Raw genomic sequence first — 26,355 nt, 5'->3', positions numbered from 1 at the left:
TAATAATTTTTCCTGACCTTTTCTATCCCTAATAGATTGCTAGAATTTTGTCTCAGTAGCAAAATGAAATGAACAATATATTACTTATTTAGTACTTTGTCTAGAAGGAAGCATTTTGTCTATATGGATCTTAGACCATAAACGATCAAGAACTTCTTTTCAAGAATAATTGACAGAAAACCAATTTTCAGGAGCAAGACACATCAGTTCATTATATTTTGCAAAGGCCATTTAAACAGAAACGATTGTGTAAATGTTTGGAAAAACTTACATCCTTTTTTTTTTTTGCGCGGTACACGGGCCTCGCAGTGTTGTGGCCTCCCCCGTTGCGGAGCACAGGCTCCGGACGCGCAGGCTCAGCGGCCATGGTTCACGGGCACAGCCGCTCCGCGGCATGTGGCCGGACCGGGGCACGAACCCGCATCCCCTGCATCGGCAGATGGACTCTCAACCACTGCGCCACCAGGGAAGCCCAAAACTTATATCCTTTTAAAGCAGTTGATACTTCCAATTATATTTCATTTTTCATGGACTATTATCATTACTCTCTATAGAAATTTAATTGACGTATTCAACGTGAATCCATTGTGTCAAAAATACTTCTGTCAAATAATCCTATAATATTTGTGCAACCAACAGGTTATGAACCTTAATATGCAGAATAGTATAAAAGGTAAAAAAGTAACATTTTAGATGTAAAATAATGATTAGACCCATCAGAATTCTACATTCTCTTGGGTAAAAGTACATCATGGCTTAAAAGAAAACCTGTGAATTATTACGAATCCCTCAAAATCAGAGGAAAGTTATTAGATTTCCTTTTTTTCCCTTCCCTCCCCCTCTCTCTCTCACTTCTCCCTTTCTTTCTTTCTCTCTCTCTCTCCCCCTTTCTTTCTTTCTTCCTTCCTTCCTTCCTCCCTCCCTCTCTCTTTCTCTTTCTTTCTTTTCTCTCTCTCTCTCTCCCTTTCTTTCTTCTTTCCTTCCTTCCTCCCTCCCTTTCTTTCTTTCTTTCTTTCTCTCCCTTCTTTCTTTCCCTCCTTTCTTCCTTTTCTAAGTCATGAGTTAAATACCATGCAGTTAGCAATGTATTTTAATAAAATAAAAATGTTCTTCAGAGGGATGTATACCCCTCTTTCTTTCCTTTTTTGTTGTTGTGTTGAACCTTTCTTTCCTTTCTTATTTTTAAAAGAAAAATTGAATAAGTAGTTAAGTGACTGACAATAGCCATGGAAGATATTTTGTTAGAATTTTCTTGACATTTTTGTCTTGTGAGATTCTAGTTATAGGTTCTGGTTATTGGATTAAGTTGTGTCTGGAAATAAATATTTACCTCAAAAGATTATTTTAATATTTAATACCTGAAGTTCTCTTAAACTTTTTCCATATAGTAAAGAAATAGTGGTTTTTTTTCATAGTAAGTACTTTAAAAATGTTTATTATATTATTACATGCACATATACACAGAAAAATGATACATATCATTATGATATGAAAATACACAAGACCGCAGATGTAAGAAATTTCACACACCACCTCTTCAACTAGAACATAGATCAAGAAACAAAATGGTATCAACATCTTAGAAGCTCACTCATCTTTATTCCAATCTCTATTATCCCCACCCTAAGAATTAGCCACTTCTAATAAAATCGAGCAGTTTTGCCTGCTTTTGTATATTGCATATAGATTGAGTCATTTTATATGCACTATATATTTTTTTGGGGGGGCTCTAAGCCTTTCTCTAAATAATATTTTTTGTGAGATTCATTTATGTTGTTGCATGCGGCTATAGATTATATGTTCTCAGTCTGTCTAGCATTCCACTGTGGGCATATATCACAATCTATCGATCTATTTTACTGTTGATTGGTGATTACGACTGTAATGAGATTTGAGCTAGTATGAAGAATACAATCTACTCTTAAAAAGTATGGAATTTGAGACCAAAGAGATTTGAGTCTAACTTGATGTGTGATCTGGGGTGATTTACCTAATTTCTCTTGGGGGGAATGCATAAATTAAACGAGGTAACCTTTCTAAAGTCTCTTGTACAGTGCCTGGTATGTCAAAGGAATTCCATAAGTGGTAGCTATAATTGCCCACGTGGAGAAATGCTTGATTTAAATGGCATAGATTAGCTTATTCATGACATTTTCACTTGGTAGGGAAGGAGAAAGGAAGAGAGACAAATAATGTGAATATCGTAATGGGTCTAGTCCAGTATAATGAAAAAACTTTGGTGTCAGAAAGGGTTTGTAGATATCCAGTTAGTTACTTAGATACTGTGTAACATTTACCTTCTATAAAATGAAGGAAATAATGTTCTTTACTGAACACTGTAAAGATTATAATGACATAAAATACATACCCCGTACATTTTCCTGCTCCTTTAAAACAGGAAACAACAGCCCTATTCTTAGAACATTGTTTCCAAAAAGTTAGAGCAGGTTGAAAATCAAATATCACATTGCAAATACTACTTTGAGTGACAAACATTCTGTGATGGAAATGAAGTATCTACTTTGCCTGCAGTCGTCAGTCAGATAGCCAGTTAAACAGGTGCAGATCTATTTTCTGTTATTTGTATGAAGGTAGGCATAGCTCCTAAGGTAAAGATGCATTCAGAGCTGCAGTGTAATTGGAATGACTCTAAATTACAGTGTACTGAAGGTAACCACTAAACAGAAAAGTGTGGGTCAAGTCCATTTTTGTTTTGTTTAGAGTAACAGTAGGATTAATTTAGAAAAACAACATGAGAAGTCTGTAATTCTGTGATGAATAAAATGATACTTGTGAGCAAGGGGTACAAAAGAAGGGGATAGATTGTGGAAGAATTACCATTACAGAGCTGGGTAATTTCCTTGGCAAAAGTAAGAAACTCTCCTTCCTTGGACAAGATTGTTCCACATTTGATACAAAAGTATGGAGGTCTGTCATGAGAGGTCAACTCAAAGCAAACAGAATTTTCATTGTTGTGAGCTCACAGGAGAAAGGGCAGCCAGGGACTAAATTGAGAGTGTATTCCTTTGTGTTCGTGAAGAGTTACCCATATAATTCCTTTACTTTTTATACTCATATTCTTTCTCTCCCTTGGTTGGATTTCAACAATATCTGACCACTCCCACTTCATTGTTTTTTTCATACTGGTTATAGGGAGAAACAGTTATGTAACCTGCAAATCAAACAGATGGATTTGGGAAATGAGGAAGGAGTTCTGAAATGATGACTGCTTTCTGTTGCCATTGAGGTTTATCCAATTTAACAGACACAAGATGACTCAACTGGATTCAGAGCTACAATAATTGCTGAGGAAGATAACTGTGGATACATGGGGTCATTTGGATATTATAAACAAAAGACATATGAATACTGTGAAACTACCAGCAGAAAGTCTCATAAAAACAATGAACCAGGGGCAGACCCAAGTTTCGCGGGGCTTGACATTTATATAATTTTGGGGGGCCCTTTATACAAAATTAAGTACAAAAATGAATACTGAAATGAAAAAAGTCACAATAAGTTACTGGAACTTTGGAGACTGAGATCCTTTTTTCTCTGGCAACTGCCAGAAATTCTCACCCAGAAGTGTTTGCTGATTGCAACCTCACCTTTGCTTTCCCCTCCAACACTGAAACTCACAACAACCCCCCGGGTGCACAGGGGTACTTGCAAATGAGGCCTGGCCATTAAGCTTCGCTGGTAGCATCCTCTGCCTACAAGAATTTTCCGCTGTAGCTTACTTTATCTTGTTTGAGAAGCCTAAAATTCCCGTGAAACATGACAGAAACTTTCCTTCTCATGCTTGCCATTTCATTGTAAGAACTAAAACCTCGCACACCTATCCCCTATCTGGACCTCGGCCGCGCAACTTGTATCAGTCCTAGGTTTTACGGGTACCGGGATGGTGTCCAACTGGGCCTCGGGCTACTCACCACGCTGCACGCCCACAGCCGGAGCCTGCGGCGACCGCACTCCGCTTGCGGCTAGGGGCTGGGGGCGGGCAGCGCGCCGGAGGGCGAGCCCGGGCCGCGCCTCCAGCTGATTGGCCGGGCCCGGACCCTGGGGGCGGGCTCTCCCCCCCAGCTCGCCAGGCCCGGGGTGGCTATATTGGCACCGTTCCTGCTAGGTCGGGTCGCTTCCTCGCGCTGGGCTGGACGCAAGGAGAGGGCTTCTGAGGGCTGTGCGGGCGCAGGAAGCGGAGCGAGGCTGCCGACTGCGAGCCGGAGGCTGCGGGGCTGCAGTGCGATGAAGCAGTGGCTCAGCGAGCGGAGGCTGGCGGTGTGGCGCGACGGGCCGGCCCGGGGCCGGGGCTGCTGCTCCGGAGGCTGCTGAGGCGCCGCGGCTGCCGGCGCGGAGAGCGGCAGGCGAGAGGGAGGAGAGGCAGCGGAGCGCGGGGAAGCCGGCGGGGCGGCAGGCGTCTCTGGTTGGCCTCCCCGGTCGGGATCCCCCCGGTGGAACCATGCGGGTGGCCAAGTGGCTGACGGGGCTGCTCTACCAGCTGTCGCTCTTCATCACCAGGTCTTGGGAAGTTCACTTCCACCCCAGGCAGGGTAAGGTCACCGCGGGGCGCCTTCAGCAGCGTGGTGGGGCGCGTGCCCGAGTGGGACGGGCGGACGGAGGCGGGGGGAGCGGTTCTGCCCGCTGGGGGACCCTGGCCCAGCCGGGACTCTCGGGACTCCGGGATCAGTCAGCCCCAAGCATCCCCGGAGGTTGCGGCTGCGCGGTGTTTCGAGGAATCGCGCGCGGGGCACACGTTTCCCTCCGGGGACCACGCGGCGGGAACGCGTGGAGCAGGGTGGCGCGGGCGCCCGCGGGGCACGAGTTGGCGGCGGCAGGGGGGCGAAGAGGGGCGCGAGAAGGAGGTGCTGCTGAGGGCCCTGAGCGTCAGGGTCCCTGCTTGGGGAGGGTGGAGCGAATCGGGGTTGTGGGAAAGCAGGCAGGCACACTCACAGAGCGCACGTGTGTGTGCGTGCGCGCGCGCTCGCCAGCGTGTGTTCTTTCGTCGCGCCCCGCCGGGGGTATGGGGACCTGGGGCCTCGGCTCTCTGGCTGGGACGTTTGGTTGAAGAAGTTCGGCGCTGGGGAGTTGGAAACGGGTAGAGGCTCAACGGCCTTTTCGCTGTGGTTGCAGAAGCCTTGGTGAGGACACTGGCCTCCTACGAAGTGGTGACCCCCGCGCGGGTCAATGAGTTCGGCGAAGTGTTCCCAAAGAGCCACCACTTCAGCCGGAGGAAGCGCAGCGCCGAGGCGCTGGAGCCCACGCCGTTCAGGACCCACTACCGAATCCGCGCCTACGGCCAGGTCTTCCAGCTGAACCTGAGCGCCGACGCGGCCTTCCTGGCTGCCGGTTACACCGAGGTGCACTTGGGAGCCCCTGCGCTCCGGGCTGAGGAGCGCCGCACGGCGCCCCCAGACCTGCGCCACTGCTTCTACCGCGGCCAGGTCAATGCTCGGGAGGATCACACAGCCGTCTTCAGCCTTTGTGGAGGCTTGGTAAGCGCGCTCGGGTCCCTTGGCATTTTCTTGGGATCCATCCTTGCTTGTTCAGGGAGCCGGGCATTGACTTTTCCCGAATGGGCGGTTGGTTGACCCAAGAGATCAGAGTGGGCCACCAGAGGGATTAACACCTAGATGAACCCAAGCCAGAGGCCACTCCTTTCTTGCAGTGGGGAGAAGGGTTTGGAGGATCAGCATGTCTCTCCCTGCTGGGCAAAACTGACCCTTCTGTGCAAAGCTGCGAGAAAGAGTGTCAGATGCTGAGCTAGTCAGGGAGGTGGGGAGTGGCTTTCTGCTACACAGGAAGTGTGGTTTCCAGCAGGACAACAGCCTCCTTCATTCAGACACACCCATTCTGGACCATCTATTAAGGCAGACTCCTCTGAAGTTACTTTTATTCCTTGAATGAAGAATGATAGAATGAATAGAAAATGAATAAATGAAAAGGTTTGAAAACAAAGAGTTTTTGTTTGTTTTTTTGTTTTGTTTTTTTTTGCTACTATGGGGATGGCCATTAATCTGTGAAGTACAAGATGGGGAAAAGGTTGAATATGCCAGTTTAAAATGCACTGCACTTAAAAATGTAGAGCATCTACAAAGATCTGGTGCCAGCAAATGAGAAATGATCATTAGAGTGACAAGAGTAAAAGATGTGGATTTTGTAAAAACCTCATTGCGGAGAGAGGAAATGAAATAAAATATTGGGTTCTATGTGTTTTATTTGTTTATCTCCCTCTAAAACAGAGGTTCTAAACGTTTTTTTTTTTTTTTTGCCATCAACTTTTCAGCATTCTAGGGGAAACCCAGGGCCTCCTCTCAGCATAATTTAAATGTGTAAAATAGCATACATGTTATTTAATTGGCTTCCTTTTAAGTACTAACAGTAATCAAATGTTACAAGTATTAGAATTTGTGGTGTCATAATACATCCTTCTTTATTAATGCGTTAAATAATATCTGTTGGGGAGGGGACTACTTACTTCTATACTTTTGTAGTGGTAATGAGAATAAACAATCCGGATAGTTTTGTACTACATTACATTAGAGTTGAAGTAGCTATTATTTTATTGCTGACAAAGTCACAATGTCTGTGGTTTTACCTACAATCATAATTGAAGGAAATGTTATGTATCAGAGGTTAGGGAAAATAAAGATGTCTTTCTCATCCAAGTTCATGGAACCTCTGGTTGAGAACACTTACATTAAAACATATATGAACTCACTTTATCATTAACTCCTCTGATACATACGTGTTCAAGAAGAAACAACTAAGAATTTGGCTACAGGATTCTTTCCAAGTATTCTAGCTTTTGTTGGGCAAATTTTAGATGAGTTTCAGAACACCAACATTGTTTACTCTTTGATGAAGTAGAAAATTGATAACAGTTCTTTCTAGGCCAAATGTAATACTTCCTTTCAGGGTAATTGGTATAAGATGTCTTCCTGGGTGTGAGTATTGGTCATTACTAAGTAGATTTGGAACACCTCTTTGTTCTTTTTTCTGCTATTATCTTGATATATATATGTACGTATACATATATATATATACGCCTTGGACAGTTTTCAGCTGTAGATAAGTGTAAAATGCAACATCAGAATGGCAGAAACACACTAATATTTACACAGCCATCTACACATCAAAGGAAAGAAAAATACTCTCTTTTCTAGAACCTTTCAAAATGATTAGTTTGTCTAGAAAATTCTAGATTTACTACCACAAATTTGTCATGGTCAGTATGTTTTCTTGATTTAGTATTTAAGGCATGGAAAAAATTCCAGATGGGAAGCATTATTAGGAGTGATGTTTCTGCTCATGTTGATTCATAATTTTTGTGTAGTTCAAATTATTATTCAATATCTCCTTTTTGAAATCAAAAAACAGTTGGAAATGTTTTAAAGTCATAACAGGAGTTCATCCTTTTCCTGTCACTGTGTCAATTTGGATATAATTGTTTAGTTATCATGCATTATTAATTTGATTTATGTATGTACTTTGCTTTTGGTGGACTTACTGATATTATCAGAGTTTGATTTAACATCTAAAAACATATTTTCATACCTATGTAACTCAGCTTTATCTCCATTTCTCTGTATGTGTAGGGCTGTGTTGAGGATATCAGTCACAGCAGAGATAGAAAGTTTCCAGTAATACAGCACATAACTAGAGGTATCAGGATCTAAAAATCTTTTAGAAGTATGATCAGGACCCATTATAAGTCTAAATCACTGATGAGATTAGTGACATTTCTTTGATTTTTCTCCCTTGTGATATTAGCACTATAACGGGTATTAGCTGTATATTTATGATTTTTTTTAATTTCTACCTTGACTCTATCCTGAGCACTCTTTAGAATAATAGTTTCATCAAATGGTGGAACTTCTGGTAGGTTTTAGAGTCCATTTATTATTATATCAGATTCCTGTTTTTTAGTCTCAGATTAATCTTTAGATCCAGATAAAGTTGTGTTACCCACAACCTGGACCAGCTGAGTTTTTGCAGATCCTCCTCGATACAATGCCCAAGATGTCAGTAATGCTCACTTCCAGCCCTGCTCCTACTGCTTCCCAGCTCATCTTTGTGACTTTGCATGTGTGCGCCTGTGATGATTCAGCTTTGATTTTTGTCAGTCCATTAAACACTAAAGTTGAGATTTACTGAAGGATTTTTAGAGCCAGTCCTATTGAAGTTCTCTTTTGCTAGTTGCTCTTTGCTTTTAGTTTGCTTTTAATCGTGAATGGATGTTGTACTTAATCAGATGCTTTTCCTGAATATATTGAATGAGTGTGTGACTTCCTCATTTTTTTTCTGCTAATGTTCATTGTCATGGCTGGATTCAAGCAAATGTTGACCATTGATGAAAACTGACCTCATACAGGGCAGTAAAGTGTTCTGAGGCCTCTGTATTGTTTGGGAGGAAGGTGGGGAAATCATGCTGTCCTCCAGTTCCTCTAGCCTCCGATGTCCTTTGTGCCTCAGCCTCCTTGCATTTTTTTGGCACCAGCCGCTGAATTCTGGGCCTGAGAACTTGTGGCTTTTCTTTGCTCAGTTGGGGCTCACTGACTCTTTCCTACCTGGGCTCTCTGTTGCTGCGTATCCCTCTGAGTTCTGGATGCAACACCTAGTTGGCTTCTTGTCTGGCTGCTGCATGTGCAGCCTTCAACACAGGGTCACTTAGCTCCTGCTGCAGTGCTCTCTCCACATAAGGTGGTTTGCTGATGCTAGTGGTAATCTTCCAGACCCCTCTAAGGCTCTGAGACCCTTCATGGCATATGAAAGTCTAGGGGGACTTGATCCCTCCCTTCGCCAAACTCTGCCACACCTCTATTTCAGTGAGTGCATGTGTGTGTGGGGGGGCGGGGCTTGTAGAGGTCCGTCCCTTGAGTCCCACATAGCATGCTAAAGCACTTCTCTTGGCAGTCCTCCTAAACTATGTAACGTGCCTTCTGCCTCCAGGGCCTTAAACCCCCAGTGGAGAAGTCAGTGCACATACATCTTCCCAGCCGTATCCATTGCCTCCATCGTTCTTTTCTTCCTGGAATCCACTGAGTTCCCCTCTCATATCTCATTCATTTGAGCTGTTCCCCTTCCATCTTCCCATTTGAGGTAGCATCTACCTTTCCTTTCTCTGGTGGCTACTGAGGAATGTGACTTTTAAAGGAAGGGAATACAAACCAAGTTACTACTTTCCAAATATCTCTGTACATACAACCATTTAAAAAAATTGACATCACAACATACTTATTGATTTCATTCAGTTGCTAGTGTTGCATTAACCTCAAACATATAAACTAACGTTTTCTTTTAATTTCTACACAGCTACTTTTTTTCCCCACTTCTACAAGTCTTAGTATTTACGTGTTTTTCTCTTTCACTAAACCACTGAACCATGACTTGTATTGTTTAGTTTTCTTAAGTGTTTTGGGCCCAAGAACCAGAGGGGCTATGAGTCTGCCAGAAATTTTCTTTGTTTCCTGTGGGTATAACTTTTGCTTTTCTTTTTTTTTTTCTTTCTTTCTTTTTTTTCTTTTTGCGATACGCGGGCCTCTCACTGTTGTGGCCTCTCGCGTTTTGGAGCACAGGCTCCGGACGCGCAGGCTCAGCGGCCATGGCTCACGGGCCCAGCCACTCCGCGGCATGTGGGATCTTCCCGGACCGGGGCACGAACCCGTGTTCCCTGCATTGGCAGGCGGACTCTCAACCACTGCGCCAGCAGGGAAGCCCCGAGTATATAAATTTTTATATGCCAAATATCTTTTTTTTTTTTTTTTTTTGCGGTACGCAGGCCTCTCACTGCTGTGGCCTCTCCCGTTGCGGAGCACAGGCTCCAGACGCGCAGGCTCAGCGGCCATGGCTCACAGGCCAGCCGCTCCGCGCCATGTGGGATCTTCCTGGTCCGGGGCATGAACCCGTGTCCCCTGCATCGGCAGGCGGCCTCTCAACCACTGCGCCACCAGGGAAGCCCTACTTTTGCTTTTCTAATCTTTCTCTGTAACTTTTCTTTCTTCTAAGTGTAAGTATTTATCACATAATTCAAACATTTCTGATTATTTATTTTGACATTTCTAAAATCTATAGTAGATATGAAAATAGAGCCAAATCATAAATTTACCTATATGTAATATAATGGCTAATCAAACTCTGTTTTTAGTTCATTGGTAAAGTCACAGAATATATAGTTATCAGGCGTTAATATCTCTTGATTCAACTCTAAACTTTGTTTTCATGGCCATATTATCTATTTTCTCATGATGTTGATACACTCTTGCCAAAGTAGAGGTCAGTATCCATAAGTTGTAATATTTGGGGCATATCCTTGTCAGAATGGCATATGTAAATTGTACAGAGGCTATTCCCAACAACCCCTGTCGCTCTACCAGCTCTCTTACATTACCTGGTTGGGTTCCCTTCTTCCAAAGGCCCTCAGGGACTAACCCGACCGCCTAGACAATTAGCTTCACTGTTTCTTCGTGGGATTTGAATCAATGCAGTCTTTTTGGTTGAAAGAAACAGTTTCCAGATGTCATAAAACCAGACATTGCATCTGGCTTATACAGTATTCTCACGGAGCAGTGGCTGTGTGTACTTTTTTGAAGTTTCTCATGTGAACCATTCTGTGGCATGTCAGGCACTAATGCCCTCTGATGACTGATTATTTAGGTGCTGTAGTACCTCCATGTTCAGACAGGAAATAAATGTATGGAAACTATCAGCAGTGTCTTTACCGGTTTTTGTCTTCTTAGAAAACTTTATTTTTGAAACTTCCTATTTGCTCAGAAGTCACATAGCCTCAGGTCATTACACATGCCATTCTGTATTCATATTTTTTTGTTGGAAAACCCATAAGGATCCCTTTTAGTTATTCCTATACTTAGTCAAATACTCAAGCAACACTAGGGAGAATTTCGTATGCCTCTACCTTTAACATTCGCGTGTTAGCCTAGGTCCTCCACGAAGCAGATAGTAAGGTGGGATTAAATGTGCAAAGAGTTTAATAGGGGAAGTGTCTGCGTTAGAAAAAAGGAGCGAGCAGTGGAGTCTGAAACAGGTGAAGAGAGGATGAAAATGTTGGGTAGAAGCATCCCAGGCTTCCGGGCAGTCTAAGCAAGGTTCAGCAAAGCACCCCTCAAGCCAGATTTGCCTGGGACAACGGTGCCTTGCCTCCTAAGAATGAGTTTCCTCTTCATATCCTTGCCACACTCAGTTACTGTCTGGAGTGGTGCATGGGAGATATGGCTGGGGCACACGCACGGATGGATCTCAAAACCTGGAGTGGGGGTCCTTGGTCAATTATGCTCAGCATTCTCAGGGCCACCACATAGTGACCCCGGGCACATGTACACACACTCAATGAAAATAATCTGTTAAATACTGTTAACAGAGGCGTACAAGGAGTGCTGGGCGAACTTTGAGGAAGGAGGGAGGAAGAGTGTTATGAGACCTGGGCTGGAGGAGGCTTCTCAGCTGGACTTTGAGGGATGAATAAACATTTGGGGATGTGAAAATTCAAGGGCTTCTTGTGGGTCTCTGCAGCTGAAGAGTAGGGTGCATTAGGAGGTGAGGGTGAAAGGTAAGGTTGAAGTCAGATTAAGGCCTGGAATGTACTGCGAAAGCGTGAAGGCTTAGACTGTAGATGGTGGGTTAGTTTGATGTGTTGGGAGGGGTCTGCCCTTATGCACCATGGTGCAAGGAGCAGGGGAGGCAGCGAGGTGCTGAGGAGATTACCACTGCAGTAAGGAAGAGCAGGGAATGGGAGCCGCAGGAAGCAATGTGGTTGCAGTGGCGAGAAGAGTTGGGTCCCTGTGGAAGGTGCACTATGAGACCAGTGGTTCTCAACTGGGGCAGTTTTGTCCCCCCGGGGAACACTTGGCAGAGTCTGGGGACACTCGGTTGTCACAGCTGTACCGGGGGCAAGGGAAGCTACTTGCATCGGGTGGGTAGAGGCCAGGGATGTTGCTAAACATCCAACAATGCCCAGAATACCCTCCTACAATGAAGAATTATCAAAATGTCAGTAGTGCTGAAGTTAAGCCACCTTGTAGGAGACCCATTAGAATTTTGGACCAGAAGAGCAGACAACCAAAATGGTTCTAATGACTCTGACTTAAATGACTGAGTGATCCCTGTAGCCATTAACCAGGAAAGTTAATAACAGGAGAGGTGCCAAGAAAGAGATACTTATTCTAGAAACATTTGTTTGATTCTCTCATAGGTTTACTTTAATCTTCATAGTGGTTTGAATTTATATTTACTCTTCTTTTTGTCTAGAATGTCCTTTGCCTTAAACTCCTACTCATCTTTCCAGATCCATCCTGAGCCTTCTTTTCTTTGTCCCATCTTCTCTACAAAGAGCTGCCCAGGTTGTATACATATATCTTTGTTAAGTAATATTGCTTCATAACATTTTGACAATATATCATGAACATCTTTCCATTATATACCTACAGAGTAGTTCTTTATCATTTCTTACTGCTTTAAATTTCTAATTGTTATAATGACTTTGGGCTTTATGTCTCTGCAGATGTTTTAGTAAGAGGATGGCAGAGGCTGTCCTAAGAACCACTACCTGGACCCCACAGGTCAAAGAAATGTGGCCATTTCTTTGACAGTTCTCTCCACTTTTAGTGAGTTCATGTGACCTCAAACATACCTCAGTGCCTACAAAAAAGAGAAATGTTACAGAATTCACTCCTTGTAAGTGATGTTGCTGGGACACTATTTATGTAGCTGAATCATTTGGCTGCACGAATCTCGGGTAGATGAGTCCAGAGTCTGTCTTATTTTCTTGATCCTCATGGGTAGGGGTGTGGTGAGAGAGCAGTGTCTTTTTAGGTGAGTATCAGCAATGTTTCCTCTCACATTTATACTGGAGATCTGGAATTGCCCTGTGGAATGGGGAATAAAGAATGCTACTAGAGGAGAGAAACTCTCTTTTCAAAAACTTTGCAATGGATCTTCTGCTTTAGGCTTCTGCGGCCAATTACATATTCTTCATATCATCGATTCATTCATTCAATGTGTGCTTATGTATAATACGCTATTTCCTAGGTGTGGTCAGTGGTGTTATAATGAGGAACTGTCAGGGGAAAATATCTTTTGCATTGAACAGAGTACCCTAAAATAAAGATGAATCTCAGAGTTAACCTTCATGACCTTTTATTACATAACACTTACCCTCTGCTTAGGGTAAAAAAGGGTAGCTGTAACATTTGTGTTTTTAGTGGAGACTTTTCCATCCTATATCAAACTATACTCACTTTCAAAACAGTTACTGACATCATTTTAACACACATTGTCTTTCTAAGGAAGTTAGGTAGATAGAATTATTTGTGTTGTTTTATAAGTCATGGAACTGAGGTTTGAGATATGAAGTGGCTTGCCCAAGATTCCATGAGTGCAGACCCAGGACTCATACTCAGGCTTTCTTATTACAAATAGCATCAAACTGATCCTAATATGACATATGATTAAAGATTGAGAAACTAAACATTTTAGTCTTCATGGTAGTAATTACCAGTGATTCAGTCCTTAAATGAAAATCCAATTTTATTAATAGTTGAGAGCAATCTGTTACTAAAATAAATTCTCAGTATTGGCTGTAAATAATTGCCTTGTTTAATAGTACCTTTATTTTGAACTAGTTCTATAGCTGCCAGTGCTTATGTGATAACTGTAAATGATTTGGGAAAAGAGTCCAAATGGTTTAAATTTTGTGCTTGTTGTTTTCACCCTTTAATAAAATCTGAGAGTACATTATTATTGGTGGCTATAATACATGTGTTTGCCATGTATTTAGGGAAAAATATATGAATGAATGTCAAAATACTGAAATAAGAACAGTTTGGAAAAACTATTGTATAAAAATTCTCTAAACATAAAAATTTTGACCTATGAGAGTAAATTGGAACCAGTTGCATAATCACTTGCTGCCTTGGCAAATGGAAGATCATTGCTTCAAGTAAATGGGAACCCTTTGCCCAAGTGAAAACTAGTTATGCTACTTTTAATAGTCATCAAAAGAAAGACGTTGAAATTTGATTGGCATTTCTCATGAATCAAATGGCAGTGCCCCTCCGCAGATAGGCAGGTTGCTAAAAATATGGCATGATCTAAATATAATTCTACGAACCACCTGTTTTATTAAGTCCTCCAATGCCTTACGAGGTTCCTTTCCAAGCTGAAAAAAAAAAATAAGTGCTTCCTTAGGAGCCTTTAGGCAAAGCTCTAATATTTTTATTTTTTGAAGAGAAAGTCCTCTGCAGTGGGGTGGCTTATAGAAAAATTGCTGGAAGCATAATGCTTTTAAGTCCTTCATTGATAAATATGGGCAAACCCCTTTGAGGACAAATTATTTTTTCTTGAAATTACTCTTTTAAGCATGAGGTTTTGTTGAAGAAAAGGCCTCTGAGTTATAAAGGCAGTATTATTAGCAGGCTAGAGTGTTCCAGCATGACTAAAGGAAGTGCTGATGGACTCGAAACAACTATATTCATCTTTCACATGGGAGTGCAGGTTGGACCCATGTGTGGGTTTATTGGAACATTATCATAGAAGTACCCCATAGTCAGAGTTTGATCCAAAAGGTATATAAAAAATGTTTTCAAGGTATAGATATTTACAGTATTGTTTGGGGAAAGTGTGACATTATTCAAAATAGTTTTGGGATGAGTAACAAGCTGCCTCATTCCTATTTGTATCTTTTACCAGGATGCTATCACATTTCTTCTGCTCAGCATGCTTTTTAAAAAAGGTAGAAAGTGATTTTTTCCCATGGGTCCATTTACTCAAGTTTCAAAAGTAGTCTTTGTTACCTCTAAGTATAGTTAATTATTTTTTCTGGGAAAGCAAATAAAGCTGGAATTTTGGTATGTGTTGAAAATAAGGGATTTGTAGTTATATTTGGGAAATAAGCACTGGTAGAATGAATGAAATATGCTAGAGTATAGTATACTAGAAAAGTATCTAAGAAATAGATGAATTCTTTATAAATTTTTCTATTTTACAGACTAGAATTTCAGTATATCTGATGGAATTTCCTTAATTTTTAAGCCTTTTAAAAATGTGTAATCCTAATACACTAGCACATTATGTAACCAAGAGCACCTACACATTTTACTTTTCAGCATTAAAAGAAAACAAAATCATGTAACTATATCTCAGACAAGTCCCTAAACTATTGTAACTTAAGAATATTAGAGGAAAAAAAAAAGGATTACTAAAGGGTATACGGGGGGAAAATCAGGTACTTTACCATGTTACAAAAATGTTTATTTCGGGCTTCCCTGGTGGCGCAGTGGTTAAGAATCTGCCTGCCAATGCAGGGGACATGGGCTTGAGCCCTGGTCCGGGAAGATCCCACATGCCATGGAGCAGCTAAGCCCGTGAGCCACAACTACTGAAGCCCGTGTGCCTAGAACCCGGGCTCCGCAACAAGAGAAACCACCACAATGAGAAGCCCGCGCACCGCAACGAAGAGTAGCCCCTGCTCGCTGCAACTAGAGAAAGCCTACGCGAAGCAACGAAGACCCAACACAGCCAAAAATAAAATAGATAAATTTATTTAAAAAAATGTTTATTTCTACAGATATGTGTTGAGTGCCTGCTACGTCTCAGGCAATGTTTTAGGTTTGGGAACTGTAAAAATAGTAAAGGCTTTGGTACCTTTAAGGAGAAGTTGATGTGGTAATAATTATGAATGTAAAGAAGAATTTATGACTATAATTGCCCTAATCATTTAAACAGCTTGCAGTGACTATTCAGTTAAAATAGTGATTTACATATGCTCTTTGCAATGGAATTTAAAGCAACAATTTCAAAGTTATTATCCCTAAATAATTTAAAGATAATTAACAAATGAAAATGAAGCCTCATTCACTAAAACTGTGCTTATCATAGCATCCATAATTTAGTTATTCATTTCTGAATTGGTTTTTCACAGAAATATGCTTTTCTAAGTGGAAACTTGCCAAGTTTTACATGTAGGTAAATGTACATTTGTGTATTTGGAGGCGTGATGAGTGCTCTCCAGTGTCAAGCATAATAAGTGCAGCCTGCCCCTACCTGTTGAGCTTCTGCTGTGTATCCCCTTGTTGGCAAAGTTTCAGCCTCACTGTTCTCTGTCACTTGAACCTGCCAAGCTTTTCCCCGTCATTGGGCCTTTCAGTCACCGCTCTTCTGTTTGCAGTGTTCCCCCAGAGTTTTCCATGGCTACCCCCTCGTTATTCTAGCCTCAGCCTAGAGTGCCTCCCCCTACCCTCTGGGATTCTCTGTCTCCTTGCCTTATTTTCTTTATTGTACTTGTTACCACCAGGCATATTACATTTTTATTATCTGTCTTTTCCCATGTAAGTATGAATTCTTTGAAGGCAGGGATTTCGTCATGCTCACCTCTGTATCTCTAGCCCCTAGAACTCTGCCTACTCATTAAGTATTTTTCAGCTGTCCTGTAGGGTTTATCAGAATTGGTGTATGATCACTAGCACAGTGCATTGTGTTAAGGCACGAACTGTGGAGCCAGCCTAACTGGGTTCACATCTTGGTCCTGTCACTTACTAGGTGTAAGACTTGGACAAGGTACTTAACCTCACTGTTCCTCATTCATCTCAGGAACATGGGGATAATAATAACTTACCTCAGTTATTAGGTGGAAATAAATTATAAGTGTATATGAATGATGTCTGCTGTATAGATCCAAGTTAGTTATTGAAATTATGATAAATGCCTACCCTCGATGATTTAGCCTCACCAAACTAGAGAAAGAGATTTATTGATCAGAGCTGACCATTTGAGGGATTCTTTCCACTCTCTTGACTACCAGTGGGTGCAAGTTCTTTCTGTTTCATCCCTTGCTGTCTTAGCAGCTGCACAAAGATATTATTTAATCTTCTGAAGTTATCGCTTTGACTCTCCTTCCTCCTCCCCTGTTGATAATTCACCAATGGAGCCCTTCTCAGAATGTTTTCAAGTGCCTAAGATAAATGACAAAATAAACCAATTTTATTGAAATACAGTTATCAGGATATTAAAAGTAGTTATGTAAAATTTTACCTATTATCACATTAAATAAGATCTAATAACAGAGTTGTTGAGCATAAACAATATTTTGAGATCTCAAACATCTTCATGTGATGAAAATATCTGCTCTCCACTGGCAACATCACTGGGATTTGTTGCCTACATTCACAGTTGAAGAAAATTCTAACTTTCAGTTATAGGTTCATGGTAATAAAAATGCAATTTTTTTTCTCACCTGCTTATGGACTCTTTTTATTATAACATCCCTACATTCAAGAGTTCATATTCTAGCTCCAGCTTGCGTGTCCAGATTTGTCCTACTTCTCTGCTCAACATAAGCTGAGTTTACAAAAAGTAGGAAACAATCTCTTTCTTGGTTTAACAGATATTTATTGTATACCACGCTGGCTGTGTGTCAGGTACTGTATAAGGCAGTGTAAATTCAGGGCTAGGTCTCTTCCTGTATGAAGCCTGTCTAATGAGGGAGAACAGTTATAAATAGCAAACGAATATATAAATACAGCATTGTAAGTGCTCTGAAGAAGTCAAACAGTAGTAAACTCTAAAAAAGTAATACATTGTCAGGATTAGGGGTAGGGATGTGGTTACCTAGTTAGCTGGTAAAGGAAAAACTTTCTGGGTAGCTGCTATTTGAAGCTGAGACTTGAACGATGAGATGGAGTCCACCAGGCAGGTGGCGGTGGCAGGAATATGAGGTGAAGGGTGGGAATTGGGAACAGTGTATATGAAGTACCTGAAGTGAAAAGGATGCTATACCTAGTCCATCCTGAATCCATCTGCTTTCTCCCACCTCTACCTGTACTGTTTCTAATGAATCCTTCTAGCATTTCTTCCAGGCAAATAGAAATATTTAGTGTTTTTTCCTTCCTTTATTACACAAATGGTAGTATACTATACATCCTGTTTTACAGTTTTATATTTTGGTATAATAATTGTATTGGAGGTCTTTCCATATCACTACATAAAATGTTTATTCTTTTTTGTCTATAACAACAAGATATTCCATTATATGGTTATACCATAGTTTATGTAAATATACTTTTTAACAGTGGACTATTGAATTGGTTCCAGTATTTTGCTGTTAAAAACAGTGCTGTAGTTAGTAACCTTAATTATGTTAGCTCAACATGTGTGGAAATGTACAGTATCTGTAGGATAAATTTTCAAAAGGGGAATTGCTGTGTTAAAGAACAAACACATTTGTAGTTGCCATAGATATTGCTAAATGCTTTGCATTGTGATTGCACTAATTTACATTTTCAACGGCTGTGTATCAGAGTGCCTGTTTTTCCAGACACATTTGAAGTATGTTATAAAACATTTAGAATTTTGCCAGCCTCATAGGTGAAAATGGTTTCTCAGTTTAGTAGTAATTTCTGTTCTTCCTGAGTGAAGTTTAACATTTTTTTAATGGGTTTTGAGTCATGGTTAGAATGACCTTCCCTATTCCAAAGTGAAAGGGGCATTCTCTCATGTTACCTTCTAATGCTTTTACAGTTTTATTTCAAAAGTTTACATCACTGACCCTTTGGAATTTATTCTGTGTGGGATGTATCCAAATTATTTTGTCCAGATGTCCACATGTCGCAATCTATTTATTAAATATACTCTTTCCTCATTGATTTGAGATGCAGTCTATACACTAATAATATACTAAGTCCTGTGGTTTAGGATTTATTGCTTGCCTTTCTTTTCAGTTCATTGGTCCGTTGGTCTCCTCACATGCCAGCATTGGAGTATTTAACTAATGTGGCTTTATAATATTTTAACATCTTATAGTGCTAGTCCCACCTCACTGTTTTCTTATAATTATCTTGGTTATTTCTTTTTTCTGTATGTACTTTGGAAGCAGTTTACATGTTAAAAAATCTGTTGGTATTTTTTTGAGATCTTGTTATATTGAGGAACATGGCAAGTGGTTTCTAAGTTCTCTTCCTTTGTTCTCCAGTAGACCTTTGACATTTTACAGGAATCTGACAAATTTGTTTTATTCCTGGGCATTTAACCATTTTTTTGTAAATTGGATTGCTTCTTCCATAGTATCTTCTCACTGTTTTTTATACACATGAATATTATTGAAGCCTGTGTATTTTCTCACTGAATTCACTTAGTTCTTATAGTAGTTTTTCAGTTAGTTCTTATTTGTTAAGGTATACACTGATGTTACCTATGAAGATGAAAGTTTTAACTCTTCCTTTCCAATTTTATGTTTCTAATCTTTTATCTAATTCTGTTGTCTAGGACAGGTGATACTGGGCATCCTTATATTCCTGATCTAAGTGGGAATGCCTTGCATGTATCTTTGTTATGCACGATACTGTCTTTAGGCTGTGATAGAGTTTATCTTGTTAAGGGAGCATCTACCTATTTATGTTTTATTGATATTTTTAAGATCAAGAATGTTTGGTGATTTTTTTCAAAAGACATGTGATTTTTTTTCCATTTGTGTAAGTGGTGATGATGAATTAAGATTTCCAATATTGAGCCATAGTTACATTCTTATGATAAACTTCACCTCGTCATGTATTTTTCACACATTACTGACTCTTGTTTGTTAATACAGTTTCGGACTTTTAGCTTGATATTCATATGTGAGCTTGTCCTGTATTTGTTTTGTTTTTCTGGGTGGTTGTTTTGTTTTGTGCTGTCTTTACCAGGCTTTGCTATATGTTTGCACTAGCTTCATAAAAATAACTTGGATTTTTTTTCATTTTGGGGAACAGTTCAAATAACAATGGAATTATCTGCTCTTTCAAGGTTTGGTGGAATTCCTCTATGAAATCATCAAGGCCAGGAGTTTTTGTGATATAACTCTGACATCTTTTTCTGTTGTTTGGTAGAAAAGGGGTCTGTTTGGATTTTTAACATTTCTGGAGTCATTTTGGTAAATATTATTTTCCCAGAAAATTATCTGTATCATAAGTTCTCCCTCTCACTGTCTTTCTGCTTTCCTCAGGCATTCGCATCTGGTAATCTTTCTCTTCCAACTGCTATACCATCACTGTCACCATAATTCAGGTTTTGTTACCTCTCTTCTGGGCTATAGCCTCTATCTTATAACTGCTAGTATTCTACCATACAGTGTCACTAGATTAAATTCCATGTCTTATAGTCTTATTCATTCCTTTAATATATGTTATCCAATATCCACTATGTGGTAGGCATGACAGGCATGCAGAGAAGAATACAGTCAAAGCTCTACTCTCATGGACTTATACTTTAGTGGATGGTATCAGACAAGAAACAAATATAAATAATAATCTCTCAGGTAGTGATAAGCATTATGGAGAAAAATGAAACTGGATAGTGGGGATAGACGTAGGAGGCTCGGTAACATTTTTAAATAGGGTCATGAATGTTGAGTAGGGACCTGAAACAAGTGATAGTGGGAGTGATCAGGGAAAAAAGTGCTTGAGGCAGGTTTAGAAAGTGCAAAGGTCCTGAGGTGAGAGAATATTTGTCATGTTTGAGGAATAGCAAAGACATCAGGAATGGAGCTGTAGAATGAGCCAAGGTAGAATGGGAGAAGGTGAAGTCAGAACTGTTGGTCATCTGTGTGCTTGGAGGGGCCGGGTGGTGCAAAGGGGTGGGCAGATCACGGAGGACATTGTGGACCATGGTAAGGAATTTGAATCTTACTGAATGATGTGAAAAGTCATGTTACTTTTTTGTATTTGTTTTTTTGATTTGAGAGCAACGTGATCTAGACTTAAAAATTACTGTGACTCCTCTGTAGAGACAATAGAGGGCTATTGATTTAGTTCAGAAAGAAGAGAAAGTTAGGTTAGATCATGGGTGTAGTGATAAAATTTGGGAGAAGTGGTTGGATTTCAGTTATACCTTGAAGGTTGAGCCATTTACATTTGCAGATGAATTGAATGTGGGATTTGAGAGAGACCCATCCTTGGTTTCTCTCTAAGGATTTTTGTCCTAAGCTATCTGAATAATACTGTTGCCATTTACTGAGGAGGGAGCATTGAAGAAATAGCAGGTTTGGACTGAAAAGAAAGAGTTTGTCTTTGGACATGTTGAGGTTGAGAATGCTACTAGGAAGTGTCAAAAAAGCAAGTTGGATGTTGGATTCTGGAATTCAGGAGACAGGTCTTTGAGAAAACTCTTCAATGGCTCCCCATTGCTTACAAATTCTAAATTGCTAGCGTCACATTCAAGATCTTTTATCTGACCCCAGCCTTCCTTTTAAGTCTTGTCTCACTCTATTACCTTACATAGACCAAGCCAAAGAGGCTTTCTTACTTCTAGAATGTGCTAAGCCTTTGGCCATTTTAATGCCTTTGCCTATGCTATTCTTTATACCTGGAATACCTGTCATTTCACCTTGGTTTACTGGAATATTATCCAGTCTCCGTGACTTTATACATAAGAGGGAGAAGTGAGCCAGGAAAGAAACATTATGTTTAGTTGATGGCATTTAGTGAATGAACTCCTGGCTGTCTTGTTTCTGTGCTCTCACTTTAACCTGTGGCACAGCGTGCTTTCTCTGATTAGTGACAGAAGAAAATTAATTTTTATTTTCTTTATTTCCAGATGGGAACATTTAAAGCACATGATGGTGAATATTTCTTAGAACCTATAATGAAGGCAGATGGGAGTGAACATGAAGATGATCATAACAAGCCCCATCTTATATACAGACAGGAATTAAAGAGGAGCTATTTCCTGCAGTCTCACAAGCCTTGTGAAGTTTCAGGTAAACTACGAAGTAAAACTCTTTACAGTAAAATATGATACTATTTAAATCTTTTTCAGGTTAGAATTTACATATTTTCCTTAAATATTGATATATATGATATTTTAAATAAATTTTCTTGACCTGTAAGGATCCATTAGAAATTATCTGTAGGCAATTTTGTTGTAGACTCAGTTTGAATCCAAAAATGTGTTCAGTAGAGTTGACCCTTGAACAGCATGTTGGATAGGGGCACTGACGCCCTCACAGTTGAAAATACATGTATAACTTTATAGTCAGCCCTCCTTATATTCAGTTCTCCATCCATGGATTCAAACAACCATGATCATGTAGTACTGTAGTACAAATTTAGTGAAAAAAACTCACATAAGTGGACCTGTGCAATTCTAACCCGTGTTGTTCAAGGGTCCACTGTATCCGAGATTTGTAGCAAAAAATCAGAAAACTTTTATTTCAATCTGTTGGTCACAGTAGTATGATTTTTCTCAGCAGAATTTTACATGATTAAAAAAACCTGAACCTAAGTAACAATAACATGTTGCTCAATTTTGCATGCTTTTAAATTTGCATGAAGGAAGCATTGCAGATCATTTTCTGGGACTTTTTTGCTTAGCATTGTTTCTGAGGTTCATCCACATGGGTACATGTAGCAGCTGTTCATTTTCATTGCTGAGTATATCACAGTTCACATATCCATTTTCCTGTTGATGAGCTTTTGGGTTATTTGCAGTTTTTTGCTATTATAAACAATGCTGCTGTGAAATTTTTTGTCCTCATCTCCTGTGTTTGAGTTTTTCCAAAGTATACACATAGATACTAGAGAATTCCACATTGTTTTGCAAAGTGGTTTTTATCAGTTTATATTTTCAGCAATATATGAGAGAGGTGTTTTTTTTCATTATTTCCTGTAAAATTCAGACTAATGATTTATCATAGATCAGAATCTAGGAATTGCCAGTTTCTATAAAGTGTAAGTCTGTTGCTAGTAGAATACTTGTACATTGCATAGAAGTTGTATTAAGAGTTGTGTCCATATATGTACATGAATCTTCACTGTATCATTTTGTCACTCTGTCACCCTATGAAGAATGGAGAAAAGCACCTGCAGTTATCATCAAAGTACAAAATCTAGACAAAAGAGTGGGATTAGAAAGGATTTATTTGAGATTGTAGGTGTCCATAAACTATAGTTCCAAACACTGCGATGCCATCTGTTTTGGGATATAATGATATGTAGGCCTTTGAAGGTTTTCCCTGGGAATGCACTTCTTAACCTTTGCTATTATAGGAGTGCCATTTTGGAGTGGTTCTCACTGTGTCTAAGGCCGTGTTTTAAATCTATTGACACAATAGATGCCTTTCTTATGCTTTTAATATGAGCATAAGGGTTTCATTTTTGTGGCTTCAAAGAAAACACAAATGGGTACAGCTCCACAATAGAATTCTACAGAAGGCAGCTTATGCTTGTTCTGATCTACCATTCAGGAGCAGCTTGTTTAATGAATTGTTTAGCTTCTTAAGAAGAAAGCCACCAAGTAGACACTCTGAATGCATAAATGTTTCACATAATGATATGCAAGGTTTTGCATTCACAATCAGTGTTCATTATCAGAAAGAGAATGGTTCAAGAAAAGCCAGGCCCTTTTGTTTAAAAAACCAAAAAACTTATACTAAGTTAGATTTATTATTTATTTAAAGCTACAAATAACAAGCAAGTAGAAAGCTATGGGATTTACTTTTAATCATGATATTATTTCCCACAACATTTATCTACTAAAATGTTAAAAGTAGTATCATTCTTTTCAGTTCTTAAATTACCTACATTTTTAGGTATAATTGACATGCATATTTTTAATCACTAAAAAAGGCAATCAATTAGTGGCCTAAATACTTACCTGTTAATCATCATCTTGTTAGTAGAAATGGAGAGTTATAAATGTAATTAGTAAAATGTTATCAAAGGCTTTTATCTTCTTCCCCAGTTCACACATTGTTGTTCAGAAATACTTGCAGAATCTTAGGTATTCTAAAGGTAAACCTTCATTCAGGAGAACTCTTCAAATAGGTAGGCCTAAAGATTTAGCGCTTGAACCAAAAGGATTAATTGGAAAAGGAAAGGTCATTTTCCCCCCATATTTCTATTGATTTTAATTCATTACAACCCTAAAATGTTGTAATTCATAGTGACTTCAGCCTTGATGAATTAGGTTAAGTTGTTTTTAACATCAGATTTCACCATGTGCCTTGAGGCCATACGAATTATATTTGGTAGCCAAACCTAAGCCTTTGTGGATGCCAGGTTCCCAGGTAGACATCAGACTTAGTCTAAGTAAAATCCAGTGGAAATAGCAAAACAAGCCCATAAAACCCATGAAATGAACAAACAACCACATAGTAACACAATTAAAACCCAAGGGAGAGGTAAGCCCTGAAAAGCCTGACAGGAATGAAAATAAACCTCTGGATTCTGTTAAGTGTGGTTCTGCTGTTGTTTATCCTCCAAGGCGGATCAGAGCTGGTCTGTGTTCTTCAAGGGACCGGGTGAGCCTTGCTCCCTTTCTCCCATTGCAAATTTATTCATTGAGTCCTTAATATATATAAAGGAGGGAACTGGGTAAGACTTGAGTGTTTCTCTTCATTTAGGTTCTCCAAGCCCAATGGGTACAAAAGAACACAAAAACGGAAAAATTGCAAAACTGAGCGGAGGCTGCCCTACCTGTGTTAGGAGCAGATCATGCGGCTGAGCAACAAAAATTGCCTTGGGTTTCACCAAGGAGGTGACATTTAATTTTCACTGTGAAGGATTTATCGGTATTTTCTAAGAAAAAAAAAAAAAAGGAGGATGGGCTTATATTAAAACATCTGCGGGATTTATTTTAGTTAAGTATGCCAAGAAGATAGACATAGAGATAACTGCCTTTGAAAGAAGAGTTTATTACTTACAGTCCCCAAGAGATGGGGACATGCCCCCCTGGGTCTCATGGAGAAGCACCCAGCTTGGTCAGGAGGTGAAGGAGGGAGGGAAAAGCATGGGCAAATGCTTTGTTTCTGCAGTGATGGGAAGTTGTTACACAGGGTGTCTCCTGTTGGGCAGGAAGTGAACCACTGATCACAATTTGTGGTTTGTGGTCGGAAGGTTCGTAATACGGTTTCAGTGTGCTTGTTGAAAGCTGGACTGTGGCGGACATATAAACATCTTTGGCTGTTAGTTTGCTCCTGTGATTAATGCCAACTCATCAGTTACAAAAACTACAGCAGTTGGTTAGGACAGACCTCTAGATAAGGGGGAATAATATTTGTGTCCTTAGCGTCCTGATGTGTGTGAAGAAGAGTGTAGGAGGTAAGGGAAGATGAGGCCGTGAAGGCACACAAGCCGACCGAGAGGGCTCCAGGGTCTTGTAGGCTATTCCATAAGCCCTGGGGAAATGAAGAACTTCCAAAACAGAGACATCCTCTCTTACAACTTATTACTCAGCTGGCAGATTATTTTTAAAGATAACTTTGGGTTTGAATAAGAAAAGACTGAAGGCAGAAAGACCGAATCCAAGAAAGCAGCTCTCTTGTCAACAAAGGACGTGTCAAACAAGTAAAGTGCACATAAAGAATAAATTAAAGATGATTTCCTTAACGCATTTCCTTCAATTTTGATGATATGGTAAAGATTTTTTTTGTGAGGGATCAATTTGGATATTTCTGTGAATGTCTGAGAATTGTCTTCTTAATAAAATTATATTTAGATATAGATGATTTCCCTTTCCTTTAAAGATAATTAATCAGCATGTGTTTGGGGAAACCCAGAGGTATCTTTAGTGTCAGCAGAAGCCACGGTTCACTTAGTAGCTGGGAGTCAGGGAACAGAGTTCTACTTCTGGCTCTCTAACTGACTTTGAGACCTTAACCTCTCTGGGTCTTAACCTAGAGTAGGTAGTGAATGGCTGATGAATTTAATTGTTCCTATTTAAGTCAAGTTTAGGAGTTTCTATCTTAGATACCTCACAGATACAGGAAGGCAGTTACCAGAAATGAGTGAAGTGAGGTGTCATTAGGACGTTGAGGTGTCCTTAGGGCAGTGGAATAGACATGCTTCTTGCAAAAGGTGCATTGGAAGTGTGGGACCATTATTACCAGATCCTTTGTATCTTACAGAGAAGCTGAAAATCTAAGATTTTTTTTAAGTGGGGGGAATAAGTTAGAAACATGAGAGCTGAATTTGGCCCGTTGGCTGCCAGTTTGCAATCTTTTAATGATTTCTAAGGTTCCTGACATTTGTAACATTTTATAAATTTGTGGGTAGAGAAGGAGGTGCCATTAATCTAGGAAGAGAGGATTGTAAATATGGCCGTGACAATGGCCAATATTTTGAACTAATAACTTGTTAATGGTATTTTTAAGAGTCAGCTTAAGCTCCTAAATATTTATAGAAATGACTATAGAGATGTTACTCATTTGCCCACCCTTTATTAAAACTACTGTCTCAAAGATCTCTTATGAGCTTCTACTTGCCAAAAGCAATCATCTCTCTCAGGCTTACTGTTACGTCATTTGGGGGGATTATTTCTCACTCTTGATCAACTTTGGCTTCTCTGACACACTTTGTGTCCATCTTTGCTGCTTTTCTT

General features: G+C 40.0%; 1 protein-coding gene across 1 annotated transcript in view; it reads left to right on the top strand.

Moving 5' to 3' along the window:
* The first annotated feature begins 4,359 nt into the window (after positions 1-4,359).
* ADAMTS20 (ADAM metallopeptidase with thrombospondin type 1 motif 20) overlaps positions 4,360-26,355 on the top strand; it is a 209,463-nt gene continuing 187,467 nt past the window's right edge. The window contains exons 1-3 of the mRNA XM_022572419.3: positions 4,360-4,550; positions 5,131-5,492; positions 21,574-21,736. Coding sequence (XP_022428127.2) covers positions 4,460-4,550; positions 5,131-5,492; positions 21,574-21,736 — 616 coding nt within the window. The 5' untranslated portion in view covers positions 4,360-4,459. The remainder of the gene's footprint in view (positions 4,551-5,130; positions 5,493-21,573; positions 21,737-26,355) is intronic.

The sequence above is a fragment of the Delphinapterus leucas genome, chromosome 11 (assembly GCF_059928025.1).
Source record: "Delphinapterus leucas isolate spDelLeu-1000000601 "Yukka" chromosome 11, BTC_Dleu_Yukka2, whole genome shotgun sequence".
Classification (NCBI taxonomy): domain Eukaryota; kingdom Metazoa; phylum Chordata; class Mammalia; order Artiodactyla; family Monodontidae; genus Delphinapterus; species Delphinapterus leucas.
This window is presented reverse-complemented; position numbering and strand designations above follow the sequence as displayed.